Source organism: Mustela putorius, unplaced genomic scaffold, assembly GCF_011764305.1.
Source record: "Mustela putorius furo isolate JIRA1106 unplaced genomic scaffold, ASM1176430v1.1 tig00003845_pilon_pilon_pilon, whole genome shotgun sequence".
In the NCBI taxonomy this organism is placed as follows: domain Eukaryota; kingdom Metazoa; phylum Chordata; class Mammalia; order Carnivora; family Mustelidae; genus Mustela; species Mustela putorius.
In genome coordinates, this window is record NW_025421998.1 from 16,258,085 (window position 1) to 16,282,396 (window position 24,312).

At 36.6% G+C, this 24,312-nt stretch overlaps 1 protein-coding gene across 2 annotated transcripts in view; it reads left to right on the plus strand.

Moving 5' to 3' along the window:
- The window catches only part of PNPLA8 (patatin like phospholipase domain containing 8), a 39,747-nt gene extending 17,615 nt beyond the window's left edge, over positions 1 to 22,132 (plus strand). For both annotated transcript variants that reach the window (XM_004739504.2, XM_004739505.3), the window contains exons 5-10: positions 1,532 to 1,626; positions 3,158 to 3,329; positions 4,784 to 4,841; positions 6,924 to 7,118; positions 13,496 to 13,691; positions 21,080 to 22,132. In XM_004739504.2, coding sequence (XP_004739561.1) covers positions 1,532 to 1,626; positions 3,158 to 3,329; positions 4,784 to 4,841; positions 6,924 to 7,118; positions 13,496 to 13,691; positions 21,080 to 21,354 — 991 coding nt within the window. In that variant the 3' untranslated portion in view covers positions 21,355 to 22,132. The remainder of the gene's footprint in view (positions 1 to 1,531; positions 1,627 to 3,157; positions 3,330 to 4,783; positions 4,842 to 6,923; positions 7,119 to 13,495; positions 13,692 to 21,079) is intronic.
- Positions 22,133 to 24,312: the final 2,180 nt, after the last annotated feature.

Here is a 24,312-nt window from a genome sequence, read left to right on the forward strand (position 1 = left end):
AGTAAGGTACAAGGGCTTGGGAGAAAAAGAACCCATACCTTTTATTGCTTTTTGTTTTTTTAACTTTTTTTATTTTAAAAGATTTTATTTATTTATTTGACAGACAGAGATCACAAGTAGGCAGAGAGGCAGGCAAAGAGAAAGGGGGAAGCAGGCTCCTTTCTGAGCAGAGAGCCCGATGCGGGGCTTGATCCCAGGACCCTGAGATCATGACCTGAGCCAAAGGCCAAGGCCTAACCCACTGAGCCACCCAGGCGCCCCACTTCTATTGCTTTTGTGTATGAAAGCCCCGTACAGTGTTAGGCAGAGAGAATCAATCTGGCAAGTGTATTTATTTCTAAATATGATGTGAATTGATTTGTAAATACAGCATTTTAAAATAGTTTTCTACCTGATTATACAAGTAAAACTTGGAGGAGAAAAAAAAAAGAAATATAAAGAAAAGCAAACCAAAAAATTATAGCTCACATTTACCAGATTTTTAATATTTTGACTTAATTCTTCAGATTTTTTTTTTCTTGCATGAGTATGTATGTGCATGTTTTATTTCTTTCTTATAAGATAATGGAGGTCACATTGTTAAGTATATTTATCTGGCATTATCTCTAATTCTTCATGTCTCACTTTGATTTCATAGTGTATCTCTTTGATAGTCCATCTCATCATCTTTTACTACCTCTCTTCAAAGCCACATTACTTCTTAAAATTAAAAAAAAAAATCAGTGTTTTTGATTTCCTACTTTAATATTAGAGTATTTTCTGGTGATTTCCTTTTAGCAGTATCAAAGTACACTTTGACACTCTAGGTTGTATTTGGTGATGCCTAACTATAGCCAGGACCCTTCTGCCCCACATCTTGTATTGGGTTTAGACCATTTCATTGTTTCTGTATATTCTCCTAGCATTAAGAATTGTCCACACGTCACACACATCCTGAATTGGCATATACCTCCTGGCCTCTCTTCATTTTCCACATTCATCATTAAGCTCTTTTCTGCCTTTGGCTAGGATCCAAAAGTGAGCAAAGTCAGCTGCATAAAGTAATACTAATGGTGGGGCATTGTCTTGAAGTTGTTGAAAGTTTTAAAAGATGAATAATTAAAAGCTTGAAAGTTGAAAGTATGACTAGTGAAATGCAGAAAACAAAAATGTTTAGAAGCATAGGCAGCCAACTTACACTGCAGAGAGAAGAAACTAATACACAGTGTTCCAGAACTGGTGAGTGCAGGTTTTAAGCATTTTCCACAGTCTGGGGTGTTTAAAAGAATATCTTATGTTCTCATCTTTACAGTCATGTTCAGAGAGATACTAGTATAAATTAAAATTTGCTGTTGTGACACAGGTTTTATTCCATTATTTAGCTTCTGGCGTTTTGAAAGTGATCTTAAAAACAGGCCATTTTTATTGACATTAATTTATATTATCAGTTTCCCTGTTAGCATATAAGCTAGAAAAGCAACTTGTGGGTGTGTTTTATTCAAGACTTAATTTCCTTGAAACGGGAATTTTCATTTTTCCTTTTTTTCTGTAGGGGTGTGGTTGCCCTTCAGACACTGCGAAAATTGGTTGAACTTACTCAGAAGCCAGTTCATCAGCTCTTTGATTACATCTGTGGTGTGAGCACAGGTAATTATTGTTAAACAGAAGCCCTTTGTCCCTGCCGTGTACATTTAAAATGATGGTCATTCTCTGGAGTAATGGGTATTTTATGTTTTGTTGAAGAATAATCCTTTGATTGGCCTAATGAATTTTATAAAATGTTTGTAGTAATAAGTTACCATTCAGAGGTGGTGTGTGTTTGTTGTTCTGTTTTGTTTTGTTTTTGTGAGAGAGCTCAGGGCTTGTGCAAGTAGGGGTGAGGGACAGAGAGACAATCTTAAGCAGGCTTCCTGCTCAACGTGGAGCCTGAGGCAAGGCTTCACCCTTTTGACCCTGAGTTCAGGACCTGAACCTCGCCAGGAATTGGACGCTTAATATTCTGAGCCACCCAGGTGCCCAGGAAATTGCTTCTTATATTATTTCTTACTTAATTTTTTAAAGCCAGAATTTAAATCGGTAAATGTGAGAATCTGGGTGTTTAACATAATTTTTTTGAAGATTTTATTTATTTATTTGACAGAGAACACAAGCAGTGGGAATGGGAGAAAGAGAAGCAGGCTTCCCATTGAGCAGGGAGCCCGCTGCGGGACTCGATCCCAGGATGGTGGGATCATGACCCAAGCCAAAGGCAGACACTTAATAACTGTACCACCCAGGCACCCCATTTGCTTATCTTTATAGTAGCTCTACTTAAAAGGCAGTTAGTTTTTTGACAAGCTATTTCTTGTGTTAATTAGGGATTTTCTGCAAATTGAAAAAATAATTTCTATTATAAATTAGTAATGCCGTTCAATTTATCTTAAAACCTAAGCTGTTTTCTTTTACTAGAATAAGACTAAGTATAATAAAATACATACAATATTTAAAATACATTACGGTAATGGGTTCCTGTTTTTCCTCTGTGGGAAATCTCAGAGTAAGCCCTGATGCTGTATAGATCTTTGCCCCACTCCCCCCATCGGCAAAGCTTTCTCCCCTACATTTCTCCTTAGTTCAGGGTTAGACCATTAAGGTACACTAGGTGGCAGTGTGTTCTACCAAGTGTAGCCAGGACATGAAATCAGCTGTTTAAAAGGCTGTCCCAGAGACCAAATTTCTTTAATTATTTTAGTTCCGCAGACCAACTCAAACGAGTAGTTATTTTAGTGAATTGGTAAGTTGTCAAATATACTGTATTCTGTGACTAAAACTAAGGAATTTATTAATATTAGAAATAACATCTCTGACCATGGTATCTAAACTATGTGTTACTTAGTTTGATGTAAAAAAAAAAATCCTGTATCTTAAAAATTAATCCTGATCATCATTGGTTAACATTTATTTAGTTCTTATTGAGGCCAGTTAAAGCCCTTTACGTGTGTTCCCTTTATAAGAACATTATAAATTTTAGTTATTATCTTTATTTTAGAGATGAAAAAATTGGGCTTTTAGAGGTTACATAGTTGGCCCCCAGGTGGCACAGATCAAGAGCTAGAATTTTAACCAGGTCTGTGACTCAGAAAGTCTTATAAGTACTCTAATGTCGACACTGGTAAAAACCAAGCATTCCTTCTTTCAGGTGCTATATTAGCATTCATGTTGGGATTGTTTCATATGCCTTTGGATGAATGTGAGGAACTTTACCGAAAATTAGGATCTGATGTGTTTTCACAAAATGTCATTGTTGGAACAGTCAAAATGAGCTGGAGCCATGCTTTTTATGACAGTCAAACATGGGAAAATATTCTTAAGTAAGTTACTAGTTATTTTTTTTAATGTTTGATTCTATAAATAATATATGCATATTATTTGAAAAATGACAAAAAATTAGAAATAATATTAAATTATTGATCCCAGTAATTAGAGTTGACCATTGTTAATATTTTGGTATATAATTACAGTCATTATTTTTTTTTTAAGTTCATGTGTGAGATTTGCATGTAGAAATTGCAATTGCCTTTTTAAAAAATTGAGACCGTATTATACATAGGTACCTGTTTTTACTTAATGTATTAGTCTCTTTCAGGTCATTAACAGATATTCTTCTAAAACATTAATGATTTTTAAACATTGTTTCCAGAATACTGTGAATACTCGCTTTCCAAAAATACATATCGAAATCTTTAAAATTACCCACAGTCTTATTCAGAGCTGTGGACTTTGCAATCGTATATTCTTCTAGTCTTTTTCTAGACATTTTCATACATACCTTTTTTAAAGATTTAGAAAGTATTTTACATTGATATTTATGAAATACAATAAAGGGTAGATCATTGCCTAATTTGTACATACTACTGGTATGTGAAATTCACTAATACTCTATTTGAGAATCATGAATATTGTTTGACAGAAAGTCACTGGAAACATGGTTATTTCTTATTGAGGCAAGTTGGTAAAAAAAACATAGTCCTTATATCCAGTACAGGGGAAAATACACATTTTTTTAAAGATTTTATTTATTTATTTGACAGAGATCACAAGTAGGCAGAGAAGCAGACAGAGAGAGAGAGGAGAAAGCAGGCTCCCCTCCTAGCAGAGAGCCTGATGTGGGACTTGATCCCAGGACCCTGAGATCATGACCTGAGCCGAAGGCAGAGGCTTAACCCACTGAGCCACGCAGGCACCCAAAGACACATACTTTTAAGTCAGGAAAAAAATCTGCTCTGGAACAAAACTCCCTTATAATGGAATTGTGGAAATTGCTGCCCAAGGACGAGATCTGTAATGTTGCAGTTAATTCAGAGCCCAGTGCAATGATTTAAAAAGCATTTTGTAGGAGTGACAATTGGCTCTGTGTTGTTAGAGCAAGTTTAAAGTCTAAATGTCCTGATGTGGTTTTTTTTATTACTCTGTTACTAGTCTACATACTTCTGTAGTTTTATCTCAACACAGCTCCTTTATCCCTCGGGAGGACCCTGAAAACAGTGGTGTATTCTGCCTCAGTGCCTTTCTTTACTCCTCAGATAGGGTTGAATGTGTTGCCTTGTCATCTTTTGGTGTCCTTCTCAAGCTGCACCTCAACTCTCTATTGCTTTATGTGCATTAATTGTACTATCAGGCACCTGGAGGAGATTTTTATATTTCTTTTTTGTCATTCATAGTACTTTGAACAAAATTTTGAGCAAACAGTATTTGAATATTGTATGTTCCCCAATGTTAGGAGACCGTCATTTTGATGTACTTTAATTTTCCTCCTTTAATAAAGGGATAGAATGGGATCCTCATTAATGATTGAAACAGCAAGAAATCCTACATGTCCTAAGGTAAGTTTGGAGTCTTAAATATAATCCTAACTTGGAATTGAAGGTCAGGTGAAAGCACTTACTCTAGGAAATACACTTCTTAGGAACCTCTTTTAATAGAATCTATTGATTCCTTACTTTTTGGCCTATTTTATGAAGATGTAAGATGTGGTCATTTGACCTCTTCCTAAATCCAGTAAAAGTATAACTAAAGTTTAAGAACATGGAAGACTAGGACTAAAACCAAGGAAGAATTATTTTATCATAAGGTTAATCAAATCCAGTGACACAAGAAAAACTACAGCTTTTCTTCCCCCAGACATTTTTAAAAGAAATTTTATGTGCCTGTGAATATATTAGATTAACATAAAAGGAATCCCAATTTTAAAAATGTTAATGCCACTAGAATTTGTCTTATATGGCTTCTCTTTTTATTTATTTTGTTTGAAACACAGTAATCAAGAGTACTGCTTGAGTTCTGTGTTCCTTAATTAATACTTGTTACTTGATTAAGGAATAACATTTACAGACTTCAGAATCCCCAGTACCTTGTATTTATTCTTGGATGATAAGCTGTAACCTTGAAAGATCAAATACGGCTCCTTTTACTTCTCTTTCACTCTTGCTTGTTCAAATTTAATTAATTCGTTAGATATTAATTCTGAGCCCCATGTGTCAGCACTGTGCCAGGCACTCTGGAGACCTTAGTAAATGCAGACATGGAGTTTAGAGTACAGTAGGGCAAAGTAGGCATCTATCAGGTAATCACACAAACGAGATACAGTTTCGCTGAAATAAATACTATGGAGTACAAAAACAGTTCTCTGAAAGCATGTATTTATAGGGACAGGAGGGAAGGCTATTCTGAGGAAAGGAGGTTTGAGATCTCAGTGTGCAGGCCAAAAAGTAGGAGCAGTACTGGCAGAGGGAAGGACTGTGCGGGAGGAGGCAGGGAGAGGCACAGGAACTGAGAGCCCCGGAGACCAGAGCCTGAGCATTCGAGGGCGAGGGCGGCGTGCAAAATGGGACTGAGGTGGCAGGTGAATCAGACCAGCAGGGCCTTGGAGGCCATGTTAATGAGATGCACACTTGAGAAAAGATCCCAGGATGTACTCTGTGGTGCTTGTTTGTTCCCCTGTATCTTGTATGTTTCTCAGTTGTGGGAGTGGCCAGCTTTAAATAAAAGACTAGATAAATTAGGTGTAAGGGAACTTTAGCTCCCTCAAAGAGTAATTCACTCGTTATGAGTGGGTTTATCATGTTTTCCACATAATTCTTAATTCTGCCTGTCTATAGTCCAGTTTATAGAGAGACTCCCTGGATTTTGGTGTATGACCAGCTCTTACCATGGTGGCCTGTTGACACTCTGACCACTCACAGGATCTGGGGATATCTCCTTTGGTTTATTAAACAGCAAAGCTGACAAGCCCCTGGCAGGGCTCAACACAGAACCCCAGTAACTTTGGCCTCCTCCATACCTTTCAGCTTCTTTAAGTTTATGTTGCAGGTCATTAACCAGTATAGCACATTTTACATTAATTCAGCTGACATCGATAAAGTCTGAGACCCAATGTGGTCAATATTAGTTATTTTAATAAAAAATTACCCAGCAGCCAGTTATTAACTATGGTAAGAAAGCCTTGGAGTCTGTTTGTTGTTAGATTCAGTTACTAAAGGCATAATGTTTTCAAAGAGAACAGAAGCAAAGACTAATTTGTAAATGATACTAGGAAAATATATATTTATTCTTCTCTGAGTAGTTTGTATTCATTGCTACTACTCTTGTATTGATTATTACATAAAGATTTGCAAATGTATGTCTTCCTAATGTCTTTTTAAATGGCTACTCAAATCATGTAGTCAGGAATGTCTTCTATTATTGTTGTCTTACCGTCTGTTTCTCAGAATTGTCTCAGTCCTTATATCTACTGTCCTGTAAAGAAATACCTAGTTAAATCTCATTCCCTTTACTTAACATCCTATTTATGTTACATTTATCCTGATGGGTAGCTGTAGATAGTTCACTCACACTACTAAACAATATTTAATTTTTTATAGATCCCAAATACTGCAATGGGTATTGTTCGCTTTTTACTTTACTAGGTAGCTGCAGTAAGTACCATAGTAAACAGAGGGATAACGCCAAAAGCTTTTGTGTTCAGAAACTATGGTCATTTTCCTGGAATCAACTCGCACTACTTGGGAGGCTGTCAGTATAAAATGTGGCAGGCCATTAGAGCCTCATCTGCTGCTCCAGGCTACTTTGCAGAGTATGCATTGGGAAATGATCTTCACCAGGTAAGATGATTATGACCTACCTTTTGAAAGTTTGTGATTAAAGAATCAGCAATCATTAAATGTCACAGAGGGATCAACCGAGACTTTCTTCTTGTTTACATGTGGCAAAAGATGTCCCATAGAAAATGTTTTTATTTGTAGTTTTTCTTAAATTAACAAGCCCTCTGCAAAGATTATTTTTGTATTTTATATAATGTGATTCATATCTAACTATGATTTTATTGATGGAAAACATAGTAAGTAGGATTGGCTGTCCAAATGCAATAAAAATTAAAACACGGCCCTTGAAAACACAGAATGCAATCCCTTTGACAGTTGGGGTAGACATATTTTGAAGGAGATGATATAAGAAAATAATCACAGTAAACACTCATTAAGTTAGCTCTGTTCTGGGCACTTACATAGTCCTTTGTAATGCATTGTCTCATTTAATCATCACTGCTTACAAATCGGATAGAGTTATTCCCACTTTTACAAATGAGGTATTGGAGTCTTGAGAAAGGTTAAATAACTAGAATAGGATCATGGCTGCTAAGTGACAGGCTTGGGATGCTACCTATAATTATACTGCTTCTAAGTTTATGACTAAATGATATATAAAGTTGAATATTATTTCTGGCAGTTTATTCCTATTTTGGCAAGGATTTTCAGATGTCATTCAAAAGCTCATACATAGATCTATATGAACTACATATCAATTATATACTTTACATGTGTCAGTATTGTAATAGCTAAAACACTTCTATTACTTTTATTTTTATTTTATTATTATTTATTTATTTTATTTATTTTATTATTATTACTTTTATTTTCTCCTATATTTTTTCTTGTATGTTAGACTTATTTTTACATATTATGGGCAGCTCTCCCATTTTTTCTATATTTCTAGAAGTAATATCATAATCTTTTTAATCATGAGATTAACCTAGGTTTCCTTTTGTCTTTGGAGTTAGTTCAGACCATTTCTTACTTTGTCAGATCAGTCATTGTTCAATTATGTAAGGCACTTCCCCTTCTCGCCTTTCTCTTCTTTCTTCCACCTACTCAAGACAGAAAGTGCTAGCTGTAGAGTTTTTCTGACCTAGATCTCAAGACTTACTGGTCAAATTAAAATTTTTATTTTAAAATGTACCTTGCTGTTTTTAACAAAAATTTCTGCATATTCTTACTCTTATTACCAGGATGTAAATGGAGAAATAATTTAGACAGTGTATTCAAAATAGTTAAAGATTTATAACACATTTTTGAGGTGGTTGTTGTGCTACAGAATTGCAGTTATGCCAAGTATTAATGAAAGTCTCAAATGATAAGTTACTGTATTTTAAGACCATATGCTCCCAGACTTCAAAAGAAGTTAGTAATTTCATTTGCTTTCTATTCTTTCTCTAAGTAGAAATAGTTCTAAAGTTTCATTCAATACATAATAACAAACCAAAGTAATTCTGTGGGGTTTTTTTCCATTTAATTTATACTAGTGATAATTTTTTTTCATGCTTAGCCATTTTTGTATTGATGACCATAATCTCTGAGTTTAGGTTTGAGCTGCAGATTAAAATAATTTACTATATAAAGTTTATGTAAAAGAACATACTTTTATGTAAATCAGGGACTTCGGGAAGATTTGTGCATCTAATTAATACTCACATGACATCTAGATTCTAAGCAAACCTTATTTTTAAGAATATTTTTCTTACTGCATGTTCTCTTACAAACATGAAGAAGAAATAGGATATTTTTCTACTCACAAGACACTGTGAAAGATTGATTAGGATATTCTAATATGTGAATGATCTTGATTGCTTAAACAAAAAAATATTCGAGTGAAATTCCTTTCCAGCCCTTCAGAAATTGTTAAGAAGTTTAAAACTAAAATATGGTACTTACTTATTATAATCCTCTTAAGCTCTTTGAATAATTATATTGAGTTATTTTGAGACTGATTTTTAAAATCTCTTTTTAACTGTCATGTCTGACATATGTTTTAACGTGAGTTACTTCACATTCTTTTGGAACCATGTAGAGCATAAATTTAGACTAATACTCTGAGCAGTTATTGAAAGCAGTGCGCCATAATTAAGAGGTGTGAGAAGGTAGACGTGTAGATCTCATTTGCTTTTGCCTATAAAGAGAAGAACGTTATTACAGTATTTACCAGGTTTATTACATGTCCTAGAAAATTGTAAAGTGAGAAGAATTCTTTTTGAGTAGCTTTCCAAGTATTACTTCTTCCCCCCTGCCCAAGTAGCATCATGTTTATCTTGAAATAGTATGTTTTACACAAAATTAATCCTTCTTTCTCTTTTTAATAGTTTCATTGATATATAATTGATATACCAAAAACTGGGCATATCTGATGAGTTTGGACATATGCATGTCCCTTCTCTCTGATATTTTTTCATCTCCACCTCCAAAAGTAAATCATTCATTCTCTGCCTTTGGAGAAAGGGCCTGATAGATTAATTTGCACTAAAGGTTTTATTATGACAGATTCTCATCTATTATTTTTCCTAGGCCTTATTTACATTTTGAAAGGTTATATCCAGAAATCAGAAAACATTAACTTAAGAGGAATTATAATTCATATAAACGTTCCAGGTAAATAGTGTTTTCAGTAGAAAGAACCTGACTAGCACCTGGAAAATGATGCCTTTGCCAGGCCACAACTATTAATTTTTAGTATAGCTGGTCAAAAATGTAGTGACTGCTTGCTCAGTACCAGGCAGTGTTAACTGGGAGGAATATAAAGGTTTTAATAAGTGCCAGCTTATTTTTTGTGTTTCCTGGGTCCTATCCTCAAATAGCTAAAACTAGAAGAATATATAGAGTTATATAGTAAGATGATGAATTCAATAATATGGAGGCTCCTTTAAGGAGTTAAAAATAAAACAACTCTTTGACCCAGCAGTTGCACTACTAGGTATTTATCTAAAGGATACAAACAATGATCCAAAGTGGCACATTCATCCCAATATTTGTACCATCAGTGTCCAAAATACAGAAAGAGCCCAGAAGTCCATCAACAGGTGAATGGATAAAGAAAATGTATTGTGTTTATGTGCACACACACACACACACACACACACGATGGAATATTACTCAGCCATCAAAAAGAATGACTTCTTTCTTTTTAAAGATTTTATTTCTTTATTTGAGAGAGAGAAAGAAATCACAACTGGGCAGAGAGGCAGGCAGAGAGGGGAAGCAGACTCCCCACTGAGCAGAGAGCCTGATGTGGGCCTGGATCCCAGGACCCTGGGATCATGACCTGAGCTGAGAGTAGAGGCCTAATCCACTGAGCCACCCAGGCACCCCAGAAAGAATGACATCTTGCCATTTGCAACAACATGGATAGAATTAGAGGGTATTATGCTAAGTCAAACAAATCGGAGAAAGAGACCATATAATTTCACTCGATATGGAATTTAAGAAACAAAACAGATGAACATAGCGGGAAGGAAGGAAAAATAAAATAAGATAAAGACAAAACATAAGAGATTCCTAACTATAGAGAACAAACTGAGGGTTGATTAAGGGGAGATGGGCAGGGAATGGGCTAACTGGGTGATGGGTGTTAAGGAGGGCATTGGTGATCGGTGCTGAGTGTTGTATGAACTGATGAATCACTTAATTGTGCCCCTGAACTTAATACTATACAATATGTGAACTAACTTGAATTTAAATAAAATCTTGAAAAAATAAATTCAGTAATGAAAATATGCATAGGATTAAGAAGTAGTACAGAAGATGTGGCTTACTCTGTCAGGATTGGCTTTACAAAGACATTTCACACCAGTTGAGATCTAAAGAATGAACAGTTTGGTAGGATGGAAACAGGATTAGGATGATAAAAACATTTTGGAAATAAAGGCTATGGTTGTAAAACATTTTGAATGTAATTAATGCCACTGAATTGTGACCTTAAAAATGCTTTAAAGGACCGATTTTATGTTTTGTATATTTTACCATTATTAAAAAAAATTTTTTTAAGAAGTCATAACTGGGATGAGAGGATTAGGAGAAGTTCATGCTGTGCAAGAGATATTTTCTCTGGTAGGTACTCTATGATTTGAAATGATTAAATAAACATTAAAAGCAACCAAAAGTATCCAAATTTTAGGCTATTAAGTACATGTGTAATATACTGCTATTAAAACAGAATTCTGTGTATAACTCTGAGAGGTAAATAGCAAATTATTCAATCAGTTCATTTTTTAAGTCTGTTTTACTATAGTGTCTAGCAGTGGGCCTGGCAAAACCGAATACACACTAAGTAGATAGGAATATGAATGCCTGTATGAAGGGAACACCATGGCTGTACCATTACACTGATGACTTACTGATAGGAGAGGCCTGGACAGGAGTGGACTAAGTGGAAGGGAGCTCCAGGGACAGTGTGCCTCTCCACACACCAGAGTGAGCACCAAAAATCTTAACTTCCATACTTGATGGAAAACAATTAGGTTTAAGGAACAGGAATTTACTGCCATGGCTATTAAAACCATTGGAATCCTGACAGCTTCTTAACTTGGGAGTGATTTTACTATTCTCAATTCGTGGTAAACTTCTTTTGCCCTTATTTTTTCTTCCCTGTTTGACTTTGCTGATACTTCTTGATAGGCTTTTCTATAAAATAGTGTAGCAGTGTTCCATCTAAAATAGCAGGATGTCTGAATGTTACTATATAGAGTACAAGTATGGAATTTAAGATAACAAGGCGTTTTGGGTGCATGGCTGGCTCAGTTAGTGGAACATGGGATTCTGGGTTCGAGCCCTGCATTGGATGCAGAGATTACTTAAAAGTGAAATGTTAAAAAAGATTTAAGATGAAAGCTTTAAAAGCGGCAACTCTCTTGCTGAATTAGAAATTAAATGATACCTCTATTATGTGATGGGTATCATTCTAATGTCCTCTTAATTGAAAACAAAAGATAAAGTTGGAAGGATTAAATTAAAATTAAATTAGAAGCCTTTAGAAAATAATTATTACTACCTACATTCAAGGAATCCTAGTAGGGTTTTACATAGTTAAATAGTACAAATAGCCCATGTAAGACTTTAAACAGATACCTAAAGATAACAGAATTTAAAAATAGTTCCTTTCAACTGGTAAATGATAAACTGATACATCCAAGTAATTAAATATTACTCAGCAATAAAAAGTAGTGAATTACTGGGCTGTCCAATGACCTGGATGAATCTCAGAAGCATTATTCTAGGGGAAAGAAACCAAATTCAGAATACATACTGTATGATTCCATGTATCTTTTTTTTTTTTTTTTTAAAGATTTTATTTATTTATTTGACAGAGAGAAATCACAAGCAGGCAGAGAGAGAGAGGAGGAAGCAGGCTCCCTGCTGAGCAGAGAGCCCGATGCGGGACTCGATCCCAGGACCCTGAGATCATGACCTGAGCCGAAGGCAGCGGCTTAACCCACTGAGCCACCCAGGCGCCCCTGATTCCATGTATCTTGATAACAAGAGCTAATGTGTGACCTTGGAGAGTAGATAGAAGAATGGTTTTTGAAGATGACTTGTCGGTGGCAAGGAAGCTCAGAGATTTGAATGGTATTATTGAATGGAACAGAAAGACAGTGGAATTTTGAATGACATGGGTTTAGCCTCTATTGGTTTTCTGAGGAGAGTGGGCCTGGTACCTCTGAAAACACTAAAAAACAGCCCATGCTCCACTGTGATCATTTCCAGCAGATATAGTCTCAGTCCGTCTGCTTCAAGCTCAGCGCACAAGGATAGCAGTCTCTAAAGCCGTAGTCACTGCCTGCTCTTCGGCCAGCCATTGAGTAGATGGCCATTTAAGTTTTTAATGGATGAACTTCCTTTAGGTTATATCTGCATTATAATGAATGCGATACTTTGAAATTGTATTGTTGATAAAGTTGCAGTTAAATTTGTTGAATTATCTGGTTATATTTGACTTGTGAATGAAGAGCTAGTTTTAATTGTTCGGTAGAACCACAGTTGTTCTGTTAGATTTTATATAGAATCTATAGTAACCACTAAGCAAGGATAATATCTTTTTAAAATAACTTTGTTCATTTTAGTAGTTTTGAGAAGAATATCCAATCAAAGAAGTTAAAATAATTTCCATAATAGGAAAAGAGATCTTAATGAGGTCAGTGATCTTTCACAGTACACTTTTTTTTTCCACAGTACACTTTTTTTAAGCTATAGTATATAAAAGAAATTCACTTTAAAGGAACTTCTTGTCTTCAAATCATTTTTTCAATTTACTACATTGTTAAGCTCTCCTTACGAGTACATTTCAGCCTGTTTAAAATACAATTTTTGCTTTCATATTTACAAAATAGAATTTTACTTTAAGAGTTCTGCACTATATTTTCTTGACTTATATTTTGCAGGATGGAGGTTTGCTTCTGAATAACCCTTCGGCACTAGCAATGCATGAGTGTAAGTGTCTTTGGCCCGACGTCCCGTTGGAGTGCATAGTGTCCCTGGGCACTGGACGTTATGAGAGTGATGTGAGGAACTCTGTGACATACACGAGCTTGAAGACCAAACTGTCTAATGTTATCAACAGTGCCACAGATACAGAAGGTCAGTCCATCTATTTGCCACCTTAAAGCACTTTAACTTCCACAGTTCAGTGTTTGGTAGCTTATGCTGATGCTACCTACCAAAGAATATGTTAGGTCTGTCTAGGGGGCTCAGGAAGCAGAAGGGAGCAAATCTTTTGTTTTCATGTCTCCTCACTCATTTCTTCTAAGGGACCCAAGAACAGAGACTTCACTTCCTTCTATGTGCTAGTACTCCCGTGCCTAAGTGTACAGTTGGAGAAGTTTCTACAGCTGATTAGCACGAAGGTTCAGTTGGAGACTTAAAATATACATCAGATCTTGTCTTTACCCTGCTCAGAGCCTCTAGGCTTCCCATCACATGCAGAACAAAATCCAAAAGCCTCATTCACTGAAATTTAGTAGGCCCCTAGCCTTTGAATACATCTCCTCCCCCATTCCTCATATGTGTCCCCGCTACCAGGTGGCCCTCAGTCTGTTCAGAAGTCTCTTGCCTTGGGCGCTCTGCAGTTGCTGTGCCCACTCCATGTGAGGTATTCTTCCCTCAGATTCATACTTGATTCACTGCTTTTTCATTCAGGCCTCTGCTCAGATGTCACTTTCTCAGGAAGACCTTTCCTGATTCCTTTCTGTCCCCCTCACTATGTCATTCTACCCTCTTACCCTGCTTCTTCCTCTTTTTTTTTTTTTTTTTCTTTTTGACTTAGAGCATTTCTCTCATCACGTGGCTGTGTATCACACATTTGCTTGTTTCATTTCTTATTATCTCTCTATCCCACAAGAATGTAAGGTGGGAAGCTGTCCAGGCTGTGTTGACTGTGATGCCTGCACATAGTACGCAGTCATTGAGTATTTATCCAATTTCTAGTTTTGGCCTTGAAGTCTAGAACTCCTTATTTTGTTACTTTATTTTTAAGTCTTACGTGAAATCTGTTACTCAGTTCTTAAAAAGAATTGTTACCACTTACCAACCCCTTGCTTCTGAATCTCATTCTTTTCATATCCTTGTGTTACTAGCCTAGTCTTTAGTCCACATGATAGTCTTAAACTCCCCACTGAGGACTTTTAATCTAGTAAGTGACAACCCAAAAGAAGCTTGTATACTGGATTTTTCACTATCTGAAATTTTGTTGTCAAGATCAACAAAATACTCTCTTTTTTCTTTCTTATTTTTCCATCACATTTTTATTTTACTAGATCACAACACAAATACATTTGATTTAAGCCTAGAATACTAAACTTCTGAATGTCTGCAGTAAAGTAAATGCCTGTGACATCATAAAACAGTTTTCTTAAAGATGATGTGACATTGATTCCTTGATACAAGTGGCATATTTTTATGTACATGCAAGTGAATAGTTAAAATTGAGTAGTGCTTCATCTGTGATTCAAAAAGAGGAAAAGAGGGCCACCTGGGTGGTTCAGTCAGTTAATCATTTGACTCCTGATTTCAGCTCAGGTCATGATCTCAGGGTTGTGATATCGAGCCCACCAAACATGGAGCCTGCTTTAAGATTCTCTCTCCATCTGCCTCTTCCCCAATTGTGCATGCTCGCTCGCTCTCTCAAAAAAAAAATTGTAAAAGAAAATTTCTTACTGTTTTTCATTAAACTGTGGAATTAACACCATTGTTACCAGGAAGCATATTTCTAGGGGCAGCTGGGTGGCTCCCAATCAATTCTGGAGCCCTAGGATCGAGCGCTGCATCAGGCTCCCTGCTCAGCCAGGGAGTCTGCTGCTTCTTCTGCCCCTCACCCTGCTCATGTTTTCTCTCTCTCAAGTAAATAAATAAAATCTCAAAAGTTTTTTTGAAAAGCATATTTCTAGATCTGTATAGTATTCTTTTTTTTAAGATTTTATTTATTTATTTGACAGGTAGAGATCACAAGTAGGCAGAGAGGGAGGGAGAGGAGGAAGCAGGCTCCCTGCTGAGCAGAGAGCCCGATGCAGGGCTCTATCCCAGGACCCTGGGATCATGACCCGAGCTGAAGGCAGAGGTCTTAACCCACTGAACCACCCAGGCACCCCTCTGTACAGTATTCTTATTTTAAACAATCTGCTGAGAAAAAGAAAGCTTTAATCAGCCAGTATCAAAATGCTTGTTTGTCTATCTGCTGCACATCATCTGATAGGCTAATTTAAAATTTTTCAAGAAACAAGTAATGCTGTTTCCATAACTTAACACCCTTCTTAATGAAGAACTTGAGTGAAATACATGCAATTGCTGATACTTGATGGTTGTTGACCCATAAAAACTGTAATTTTATTTAGCTCAATCTAATGCATTATTGGTTGCTAAATAAATGGTGAAGAGTTTGCAGATGATTAAGATTATGAATTAAGAGGAGGAATAAGAAAATGAAACTAGGTTATTGTAAACAGACTAGGGGCGCCTGGGTGACTCAGTAGGTTAAGCATCTGCCTTCAGCTCAGGTCATGATCCCTGGGTCCTAGGATCAAGCCCTGGGTTGGGCTCCCTGCTGAGCAGGGAGCCTTCTCCTTCTCCCTCTGCCTGCTGCTCCCCTTGCTTGTGCTTTCCCCCTCTTTTTCTCTGTCAAGTGTACAAAAATTTTCAAAACGAAACACCAAAGTAGACTTGATATAGGTCTTAAAGGATAATAGGGTTTAGAGATTTTAAAAGAGGGTTAAGACTGCCACTTCTGACCATGATAAAATAATAGGAGCATAACAAATAGCATGGAGGACATGGGGAGTTAGAGAGGAGAAGGGAGTTGAGGGAAATTGGAAGGGGAGGTGAACCATGAGAGACGATGGACTCTGAAAAACAATCTGAGGGTTTTGAAGGGGCGGGGGTTGGGAGGTTGGGGTACCAGGTGGTGGGTATTACAGAGGGCATGGATTGCATGGAGCACAGGGTGTGGTGCAAAAATAATGAATACTGTTATCCTGAAAATAAATAAAAAATAAATTAAAAATAAATAATAGAAGCCATATATCTCTCCCACCTGAAACCATTAGCAAACAACAGAACAGTGGCTTTCAGCCATTAGATGAGGTGCCATGGGTTCATGATCTTTGCGAGAAGGAAAATAAATGAAGTAATCCTTGCAGTTGCCCTGCTTGCTACCTGAAAAAAAGGTTTCTAGGTGGTAGCAAAGAAGGGGTGGACCCAAAAAAGCGGATAGGATACAGAGTTGGAGTTCATGGAGGCCCAGGAAACTGGAATTTGTGGGCAAAATACTACAGAGGAGGCAGCTTCACAGAGAGAGTGCTCCAAAGATATGCAGGGGAGTCCCCTGGAGTACTGATATGTACATGCATGTGAGGAAGCTCCCCAACGTAGGGCCAAGAACCACCAGGAAGAATTAGGCACAACTCCTCTTGGAGCTCACCCAGGAGCCAAAGTAGCTCAGGTTTTTATCAAGTAGGTTACAAGGACCTGGCAATACACGAGATGTGCAGAGGAGTTCTCAAAAAGAGTATTGTCTCAGTGGTAGCATCAGATTAGTTCCAAAGTGAGGGCTGCTTAGGATCCACTCTCACACTGCTTAAAAGCAGCCCTCAAATAGATGGAATTGAATCCATTGTTAGAATAAAGTCAAGATTAAAAGGGATACAACAATCAGCACAGAAAAATAACAAAAATTCACAATGTTTGGTGTCCAGTACAAAATTACCAGGCATACAAAGAAGCAAGAAAAGACATCCTTCACCAGGAGAAGACCCAGTCAGTGGGAACAGACCTAGCTATGAAACAGATGATAGGCAATTAGCAAAGACATTACGGTAACTATTAAAAACATACTTTGCATGTTTACTGGGCTGGAGGAAGACTGGAATATGATAAGGAGAGAAATGAATGATACAAAAGAGGCCCAAATCAAACTTCTAGAGGTGAAAAATACACTGTTTGAAATGAAAAATACAGCTGCTAAGATTAACAGCAGTTCTGCATAAAAACTTGCAGAAAATAGAAGAAGGGTAAATACATCCCAGGTCATTCTATCAGACCAATATTACCCTGATACCAGAACCAGAGGAGAAAAAAAAATTATAAAATGCATAAAAATACCAATTCCCTATTAGTCTCCCCATGCTGAAATCCTTAAAATATATTAATAAATTGAATTGAGCAATCTAAAAGGAGAACAGAGTATAACCAAGTAGGATTCATCCCAAGAATAAAGGATTGGTTTAACGTACTAAAAATTAATGAAATTTACGTGTTAATTTAAGACAAAAAATGAAAATTTTGTGACATAATAGACGAAGAAAAGACACCTGACAGATGGAAACTCATAGTAAGTTAGGAACAGAAGGGAACTTCCTTAGCCCAACAGAGGGCGTCTGTTCAAACAAACAAAACCCCTAGAGCTGGCATCATATTTGATGATGAAAGACCGAAAACTTTCTGTGTTAAGATCAGAAGCAGAGTAATATATGTCTCATCATTTCCAGTCAGCAGTTTACTGGAGATTGTTTCCAGTATATTCAGTATAGCAAGGCACTGAAAGGAAATAAAAGGAAGCTAGATTAGAAAGGAAGTAAATATTTATAGATAACACCATTGTCTATGTTGACAATCTGTTAAAAGGCTCCTAGAACTAACAAGTGAGTTCAGCAAAGTTGGAGAATATAGAGTCAGAAAACTCAATTGTATTTCTGAATACTAGCAGCTGGAAATTAAAATTAAATATATACAGAGATAAATATCATTTACAATAGCACAAGAATGTCAAACACTTGAAGGAATTAGGAATTACTTGTTTTAAATTATATGCAAGATCCGAACAGTAAAAACTGCAAAACATTCCTGGAAGAAATTAAAGAAGTTCTGAATAAATCAGTAGATACACCATGCTCATGAATTGGAAATCTAGTGGTGTTTTAGAGGCATATGGCGAGTTGACCTGTAGACACCATGCAGTTGCTGTAAAAATCCAGATAGCCTTTTTCTGGGGTAGAGATTTAACAAGATGACTATAAAGTTTATATGGATATGCAAAGGACCTGTAAGAACCAAAACAATTTTGAAAAAGAACAATATTGGAGGTTTTACACTTTCTAATCTCGAGACTATAAAACTGCAGTAAGCGAAGGACTGTGGTATTTGCATAAAGATAGACATATAGATCAGTGCTGCATAATAGTACAGAAATTGATCCATACATGTAAGCTCAAAAGATTTTTGACAAGGTAACTGAGTGGGAAGGGATAGTCTTTCCAACCAATAGTACAGGGACAATGAGGTAACCATATTCAGAAAGTGAGCCTTGACTCTTCACGCCATATACAAAAATTAATCTGAAATGGATCATAGACTTAAATAAAAGAGTTGAAACTGTTAAACTTCCAGAAGAGTACCCTGAGAAAATCTTAATGACTTGGGTTAGGTAAAGATTTTTTAGATAGAATACAAAAAGCATGAACCAAAAAAGAAAAAAATAGATAAATTAGACTTTACCAGGGTACAGATTTTGCTCTTCAGAAGACAGTCTTAGTCCATCAACAGATGAATGGATAAAGAAGATGGATGTGGTATATATACACAATGGAATACTATGCATCCATCAAAAGAAATGAAATTTGCCATTTGCGATGACATGGAACTAGAGGGTATTATGCTTAGCGAAATAAGTCAATCAGGGAAAGACAACTATCATGATCTCCCTGATATGAGGAAGTGGAGATGCAACCTAGGGGTGTTAGGGGGTAGGAGAAGAATAAATGAAAGAAGGTGGGATTGGGAGGGAGACAAACCATAAAAGACTCAATCTCAAAAAACAGAGTGAGGGTGGCTGGGGGGATATGGACATTGGGAAGGGTATGTGCTATGGTGAGTGCTATGAAATGTGTAAACCTGGTGATTCACAGACTGTACCCCTGGGGATAAAAATACATTATATGTTTATTTAAAAAAATAAATAAATTTAATTTAAAAAAAAAAAAGACATTGAAATGAAAAGCTATAGGCCGAAATAAAATACTAGCAAAACGTATCTGATCTATTACCAGAACCAAGTATATAAGCAGATTCAAACCACATAGAGAATGCCCACAATATTTATATAAGAATTACATAAATTCAGGGGCGCCTGGGTGGCTCAGTGGGTTAAGGCCTTTGCCTTTGGCTCAGGTCATGATCCTGGGGTCCTGGGGTCGAGCCCCGCATCAGGCTTTGTGCTCCGCAGGGAGCCTGCTTCCCCCTCCCTCTCTCTGCCTGCCTCTCTGCCTTCTTGTGATCTCTGTCAAATAAATAAAATCTTTAAATAAATAAATAAATTCACTAAAAAAATGGACAAAATAATTTGAACAGACACTTCATTGAAGAAGATATGCAGATGACTAAAAGGTACATAAAAGACTTCACACCATTAATCATTAGAAATGAAAAGTAAAACTACAAGGTAAAAAGTAAAACTACACATCCTCTAGAATGGCTAAAATTAAGGCTGACAATACCAAGTTTTGACAAAGATGTAGAACAGTGGGACTCTGATGTATTAACGGTTGGAATGCAGAATGGTATGGCCATCTGGAAAACAATGTTGCAGTTCTTCAGAAGATTAACATATAACACTGTGTGCCAGCTATACTTCAGTTAAAAAAGGAAAAAGATAAACATGCTTTTACCATATGACCCAGCAGTCTCATTGCAAAGTATTCCCTCAAGAGAAGTGGAATCTGTTATCCACAGGAAGACTTCATGTAAATGCTTACAGCAGAATTATTCCTACGAGCTAAAAACTGAAGAGAACCAGAACAGGAAAGAACAAATTGTGATGTGTCTGTGCAGTGGAATTCTACCCACCAATTAAAAGGGAAGGAGCTGTTGATACATACTATGACAGGGGTGAATTTCAAAAGAATATTGCTAAGTAAAAGAAGCTAGTCCCAGAAGAGCTAGCTATATACTTCTGATTCTTTTACATGAAATTCTAGAAAAGGCAAAGAGTAAGAAGAGGAAGAAGTACAAAAGGCATGAAGGAACTTTTTTGGGGTGATAGAAATGTTCTGTCATAACTGGTGTGATTACACAAAGATACACGTTTCTCAGAACTTCTCAAATCATATACTTAAGATTGATGAATTTTGTATGCAAATTATACCTCAGTAAAGATGATACCAAAAAATCATAAAACAGTAAAAGGAAACTTGTAAAGGCATTTCTGCAGTGGCTAACAGTATGACCAAAAACAGAAAAGAGAACAGAGGAGCTAGTAATCTAATTAGCAGAGTATATGAATGATCTTGGGAGATGAATTTCATTTTGTAGTTATAGTCATTAGTATGGAATCTTTGGACCAACTGTGAATTGGCTGGCATGATGAAATAAAGCTTTGTAATTTGCCCTCAAAGAAGATAGTTTTAAATAAGGATAAAATTAGATCATTGCAGAATAAATCAATTTTCTTATCTACCCTGTTCTCTCTCTCTTTGTTTCAACAGAAGTTCATGTAATGCTTGATGGTCTGTTACCTCCTGACACTTATTTTAGATTTAATCCTGTAATGTGTGAAAACATACCTCTGGATGAAAGCCGAAATGAAAAGCTCAATCAGCTGCAGCTGGAAGGGTTGAAGTACATAGAAAGAAATGAAGAAAAAATGAAAAAACTTGCAAAAATACTAACTCAAGAAAAAACAACTCTGCAGAAAATTAATGATTGGATAAAACTAAAAACTGACATGTATGAAGGCCTTCCGTTCTTTTCAAAATTGTGATGAGGGTATGTATATATTTTCATAAGCGAGGGCCTAATCGGAAGATCAGTGAGTTCCGTAAGGAATTGGTGGGATTCAGCTTGAGTTTACTTAGAAATACTAGCGAATCCTGGCAAAGTATGTGCTTGGACCAGCTTGCATGGTACAGAGGGCATGCTGGGTTTCAGAATTCATACGGGAATTAGGTTTTTATGATGTGAATAACAGTGCTCTAGGAGTCTTTATTATTGTGCTAGTTGGTTTTAGTAAATACTGCTGTTCTATTGTTTGATATTTGAGAATTTATTAATATATGTGCCAAACAAGAACTATCATCGTCCTATACTTGGTATTTTTGCTTCAGTCACCATAATCATGTGGAATATATTTGATACTGATTTACTGTCATGGGGAAAATCTAATTTCTTCTTAAATTTCCATCACTTAAATTTTCACAAGGTATAGTCTAGGATCCAAATGTTGACTTTTACTGGATTATCATATAAACAGATACATAAAAATAAATTTTCTGTGTCAGAGGGCTTTTACATTTGAAATACGAAAGAATCAGATGAAGTTCTGTTCAAAATACATTTATTTCAGTCAACATCATTTGGTTCACAAAGATAGGTGAACCAAAAAGTGGTTCAGTCAACCACTTTTCCCTCTGAAGTTTCAAGATAATGCTGGGTGTTAACTTTTCTAGCTCTAGTGTATCATTCACTGTTAAAAAATTAATTATTTGAATTTACTGAAAAGATATCTCTATCATTAACAAAAATAAACTATTGAAATAATATACTGTTAAAAGGCTAATGTCGTTTTTAAAAATTTTTTTACTCTTCATACAAAATATAGCTTCCTATCTCATAAGCATTTGAATATACCTGCCAACAGTGTGCTTAGAAAAATAAGTTTTGTTTCATCTGATTAACTTCTTTAACCAGTTTGGATTTCATGGAGGTTGTATATATGCCAACCCAAATCATTGTTTATGCCAACCACATCCGTCTTGCTTTGTTACTTATCTGCTATGTAAGTCCTTAACATCACGTATAGATTTGTCAAGGAAAATGAGAAAAGGTGAATGCCTTTTGTTTTGTACATACCAGCTAAAGCTAAACCCCACTGCTGAATGATTCCATTGCTTCTTCAGAATGTGAATTCATAGAGGCTGTGAGGCATGGTTCAGAGCGCTGGGGGGAGCTGAGAGTCTGGATGCTAATCTGACCTCTGATGCAAAGTCCTCTATGTGACCAGGAGGAGAGCGACAGCATCTCTGGGCTTTGGGTATTTCGTTTATAAAATGAGAAAAGCTAGCTTGAAAATTTTATTTACCTTTTTATGGCAATCCAAGTTCTGCCGATGTACAAGCACAAGATGGGAAGAGATGTGAAAATGAGTGTTCAGTCTACCAGTGTTAAACTGGTAGAATAGTAGAATATCTGCTCTTTTCAAAGAAGCAAAGAGGAAAAATCGTCTGTTTCAGAAATGTAGTAAATTCTCCCAACTCATCAGTTAACATAAAAAAATGGAATAAAAATTGTTTTGATGCTCAGGCCTTGCGGAGTGTCTGAAAATTCTTATTTCTGTGATAAAGGGTATGCTGGCCATGTTTCAGTTCTCTTCTCGCTGCAGATAGTATTCTTTATTAAAAATAGTACCTCTGATAGAGTTGTCCCTAGAGGCATATGGGCTACATGGGATTTCCCCCGGAGCGGGCAGAAAACACGGCCTGGGCTAAAATTACCCTATGAGCCTTTTCTCTTCCCACACACGTTTTACCCAAGAGAAAGGAGATGTCAGAGGAATCTTCTGAGAGGAAAGAAAGTCACAAAAAGCATGCAGTCGTGAGGGGAGGAAGGGACATCGGTGATGGGGTAGATGGGTTCCCTCGGACCTTCCCTGTCGGCTGCTACCAACAGTTGCCTCCGCTTTCCCCTTCTAGGGAGCGGCTGATTACTGAAGCAGCCAGGATCCCAAAAGTTCAAGAGTTCGTTGGAAGCTCAAAGTTTTTACTAAACCTGCTGTGCTCTAGAAATAATTCTAGGCACAGTGTTGAATATTTCACAAGTGTCAGTGCTAATAAGGTAACTAAAAGTAATGTGACTAAAAATACAGGTCTGTAAACTTCAAATGACATGGTTTTGACATAATGGAAGTAAATATGAAAATACCAGTGGTTTCTAAAGACACTGTCAAATAGTCCACAAATACTGTATATATGCAACTAGAACCGCCTGTAAGAAAAGTACAAATAATTGGCGGTCAGAATGAGTACCCAGAAGTATTTTGCTTGTGATAAACTATTTCAAGCACAATAAAAGTAGTGTGTATTTCACATATCGGCACCTATCATAAGGTCAGTCTTCCCTAACATTCTACCGCGAAGTTAACTCTCTGTCCTTGTTCTCGCTTGGCTGATCATTTCCTTCTGTTCTGAACAGTGCAGAATTGACAAGTATACTCTGGCCACTGCTGCTCTCCTAAAGCACATGGCATGGCGCTTGAGTATGGCCCCATGTCCCCGTCCCTGTTGCATCAGCTCGCTCCACTGTCCAACAGAAGGGGAACCCAGAGCACCCAGCTCAGTGGTGTACCAGTGTTCAGTTATTCTTGTCCCCATTTGTACTTGAACCTCATTATCTGAAGAACTGTGTAATTCATCTGGAATAATCCTCATTTTATAATGAAACCCGTACTTTCCACGCTCCCAGAGCAAAGTGGATTTCTTTCCAGAACAGAAGCAAACACTTCTGAAAGACGAGTGCTTGATACGAAGTAGGTTATGGATTCTTCATTGCATTCTTTTTAAAGTAGGGTAAGTTCTTTTATGAGAGAAAATTCTTGAAGATAGATAAATGGCCTCTTCAGATTCCTTCAAACCCTATAATTCTGTGGTAGTTTATAAAAATAAACTGGTCAAATAAGATAAACGAAACAAGAAGTTAGGGTATTTTTTCTTCTTTGTTCATTGTA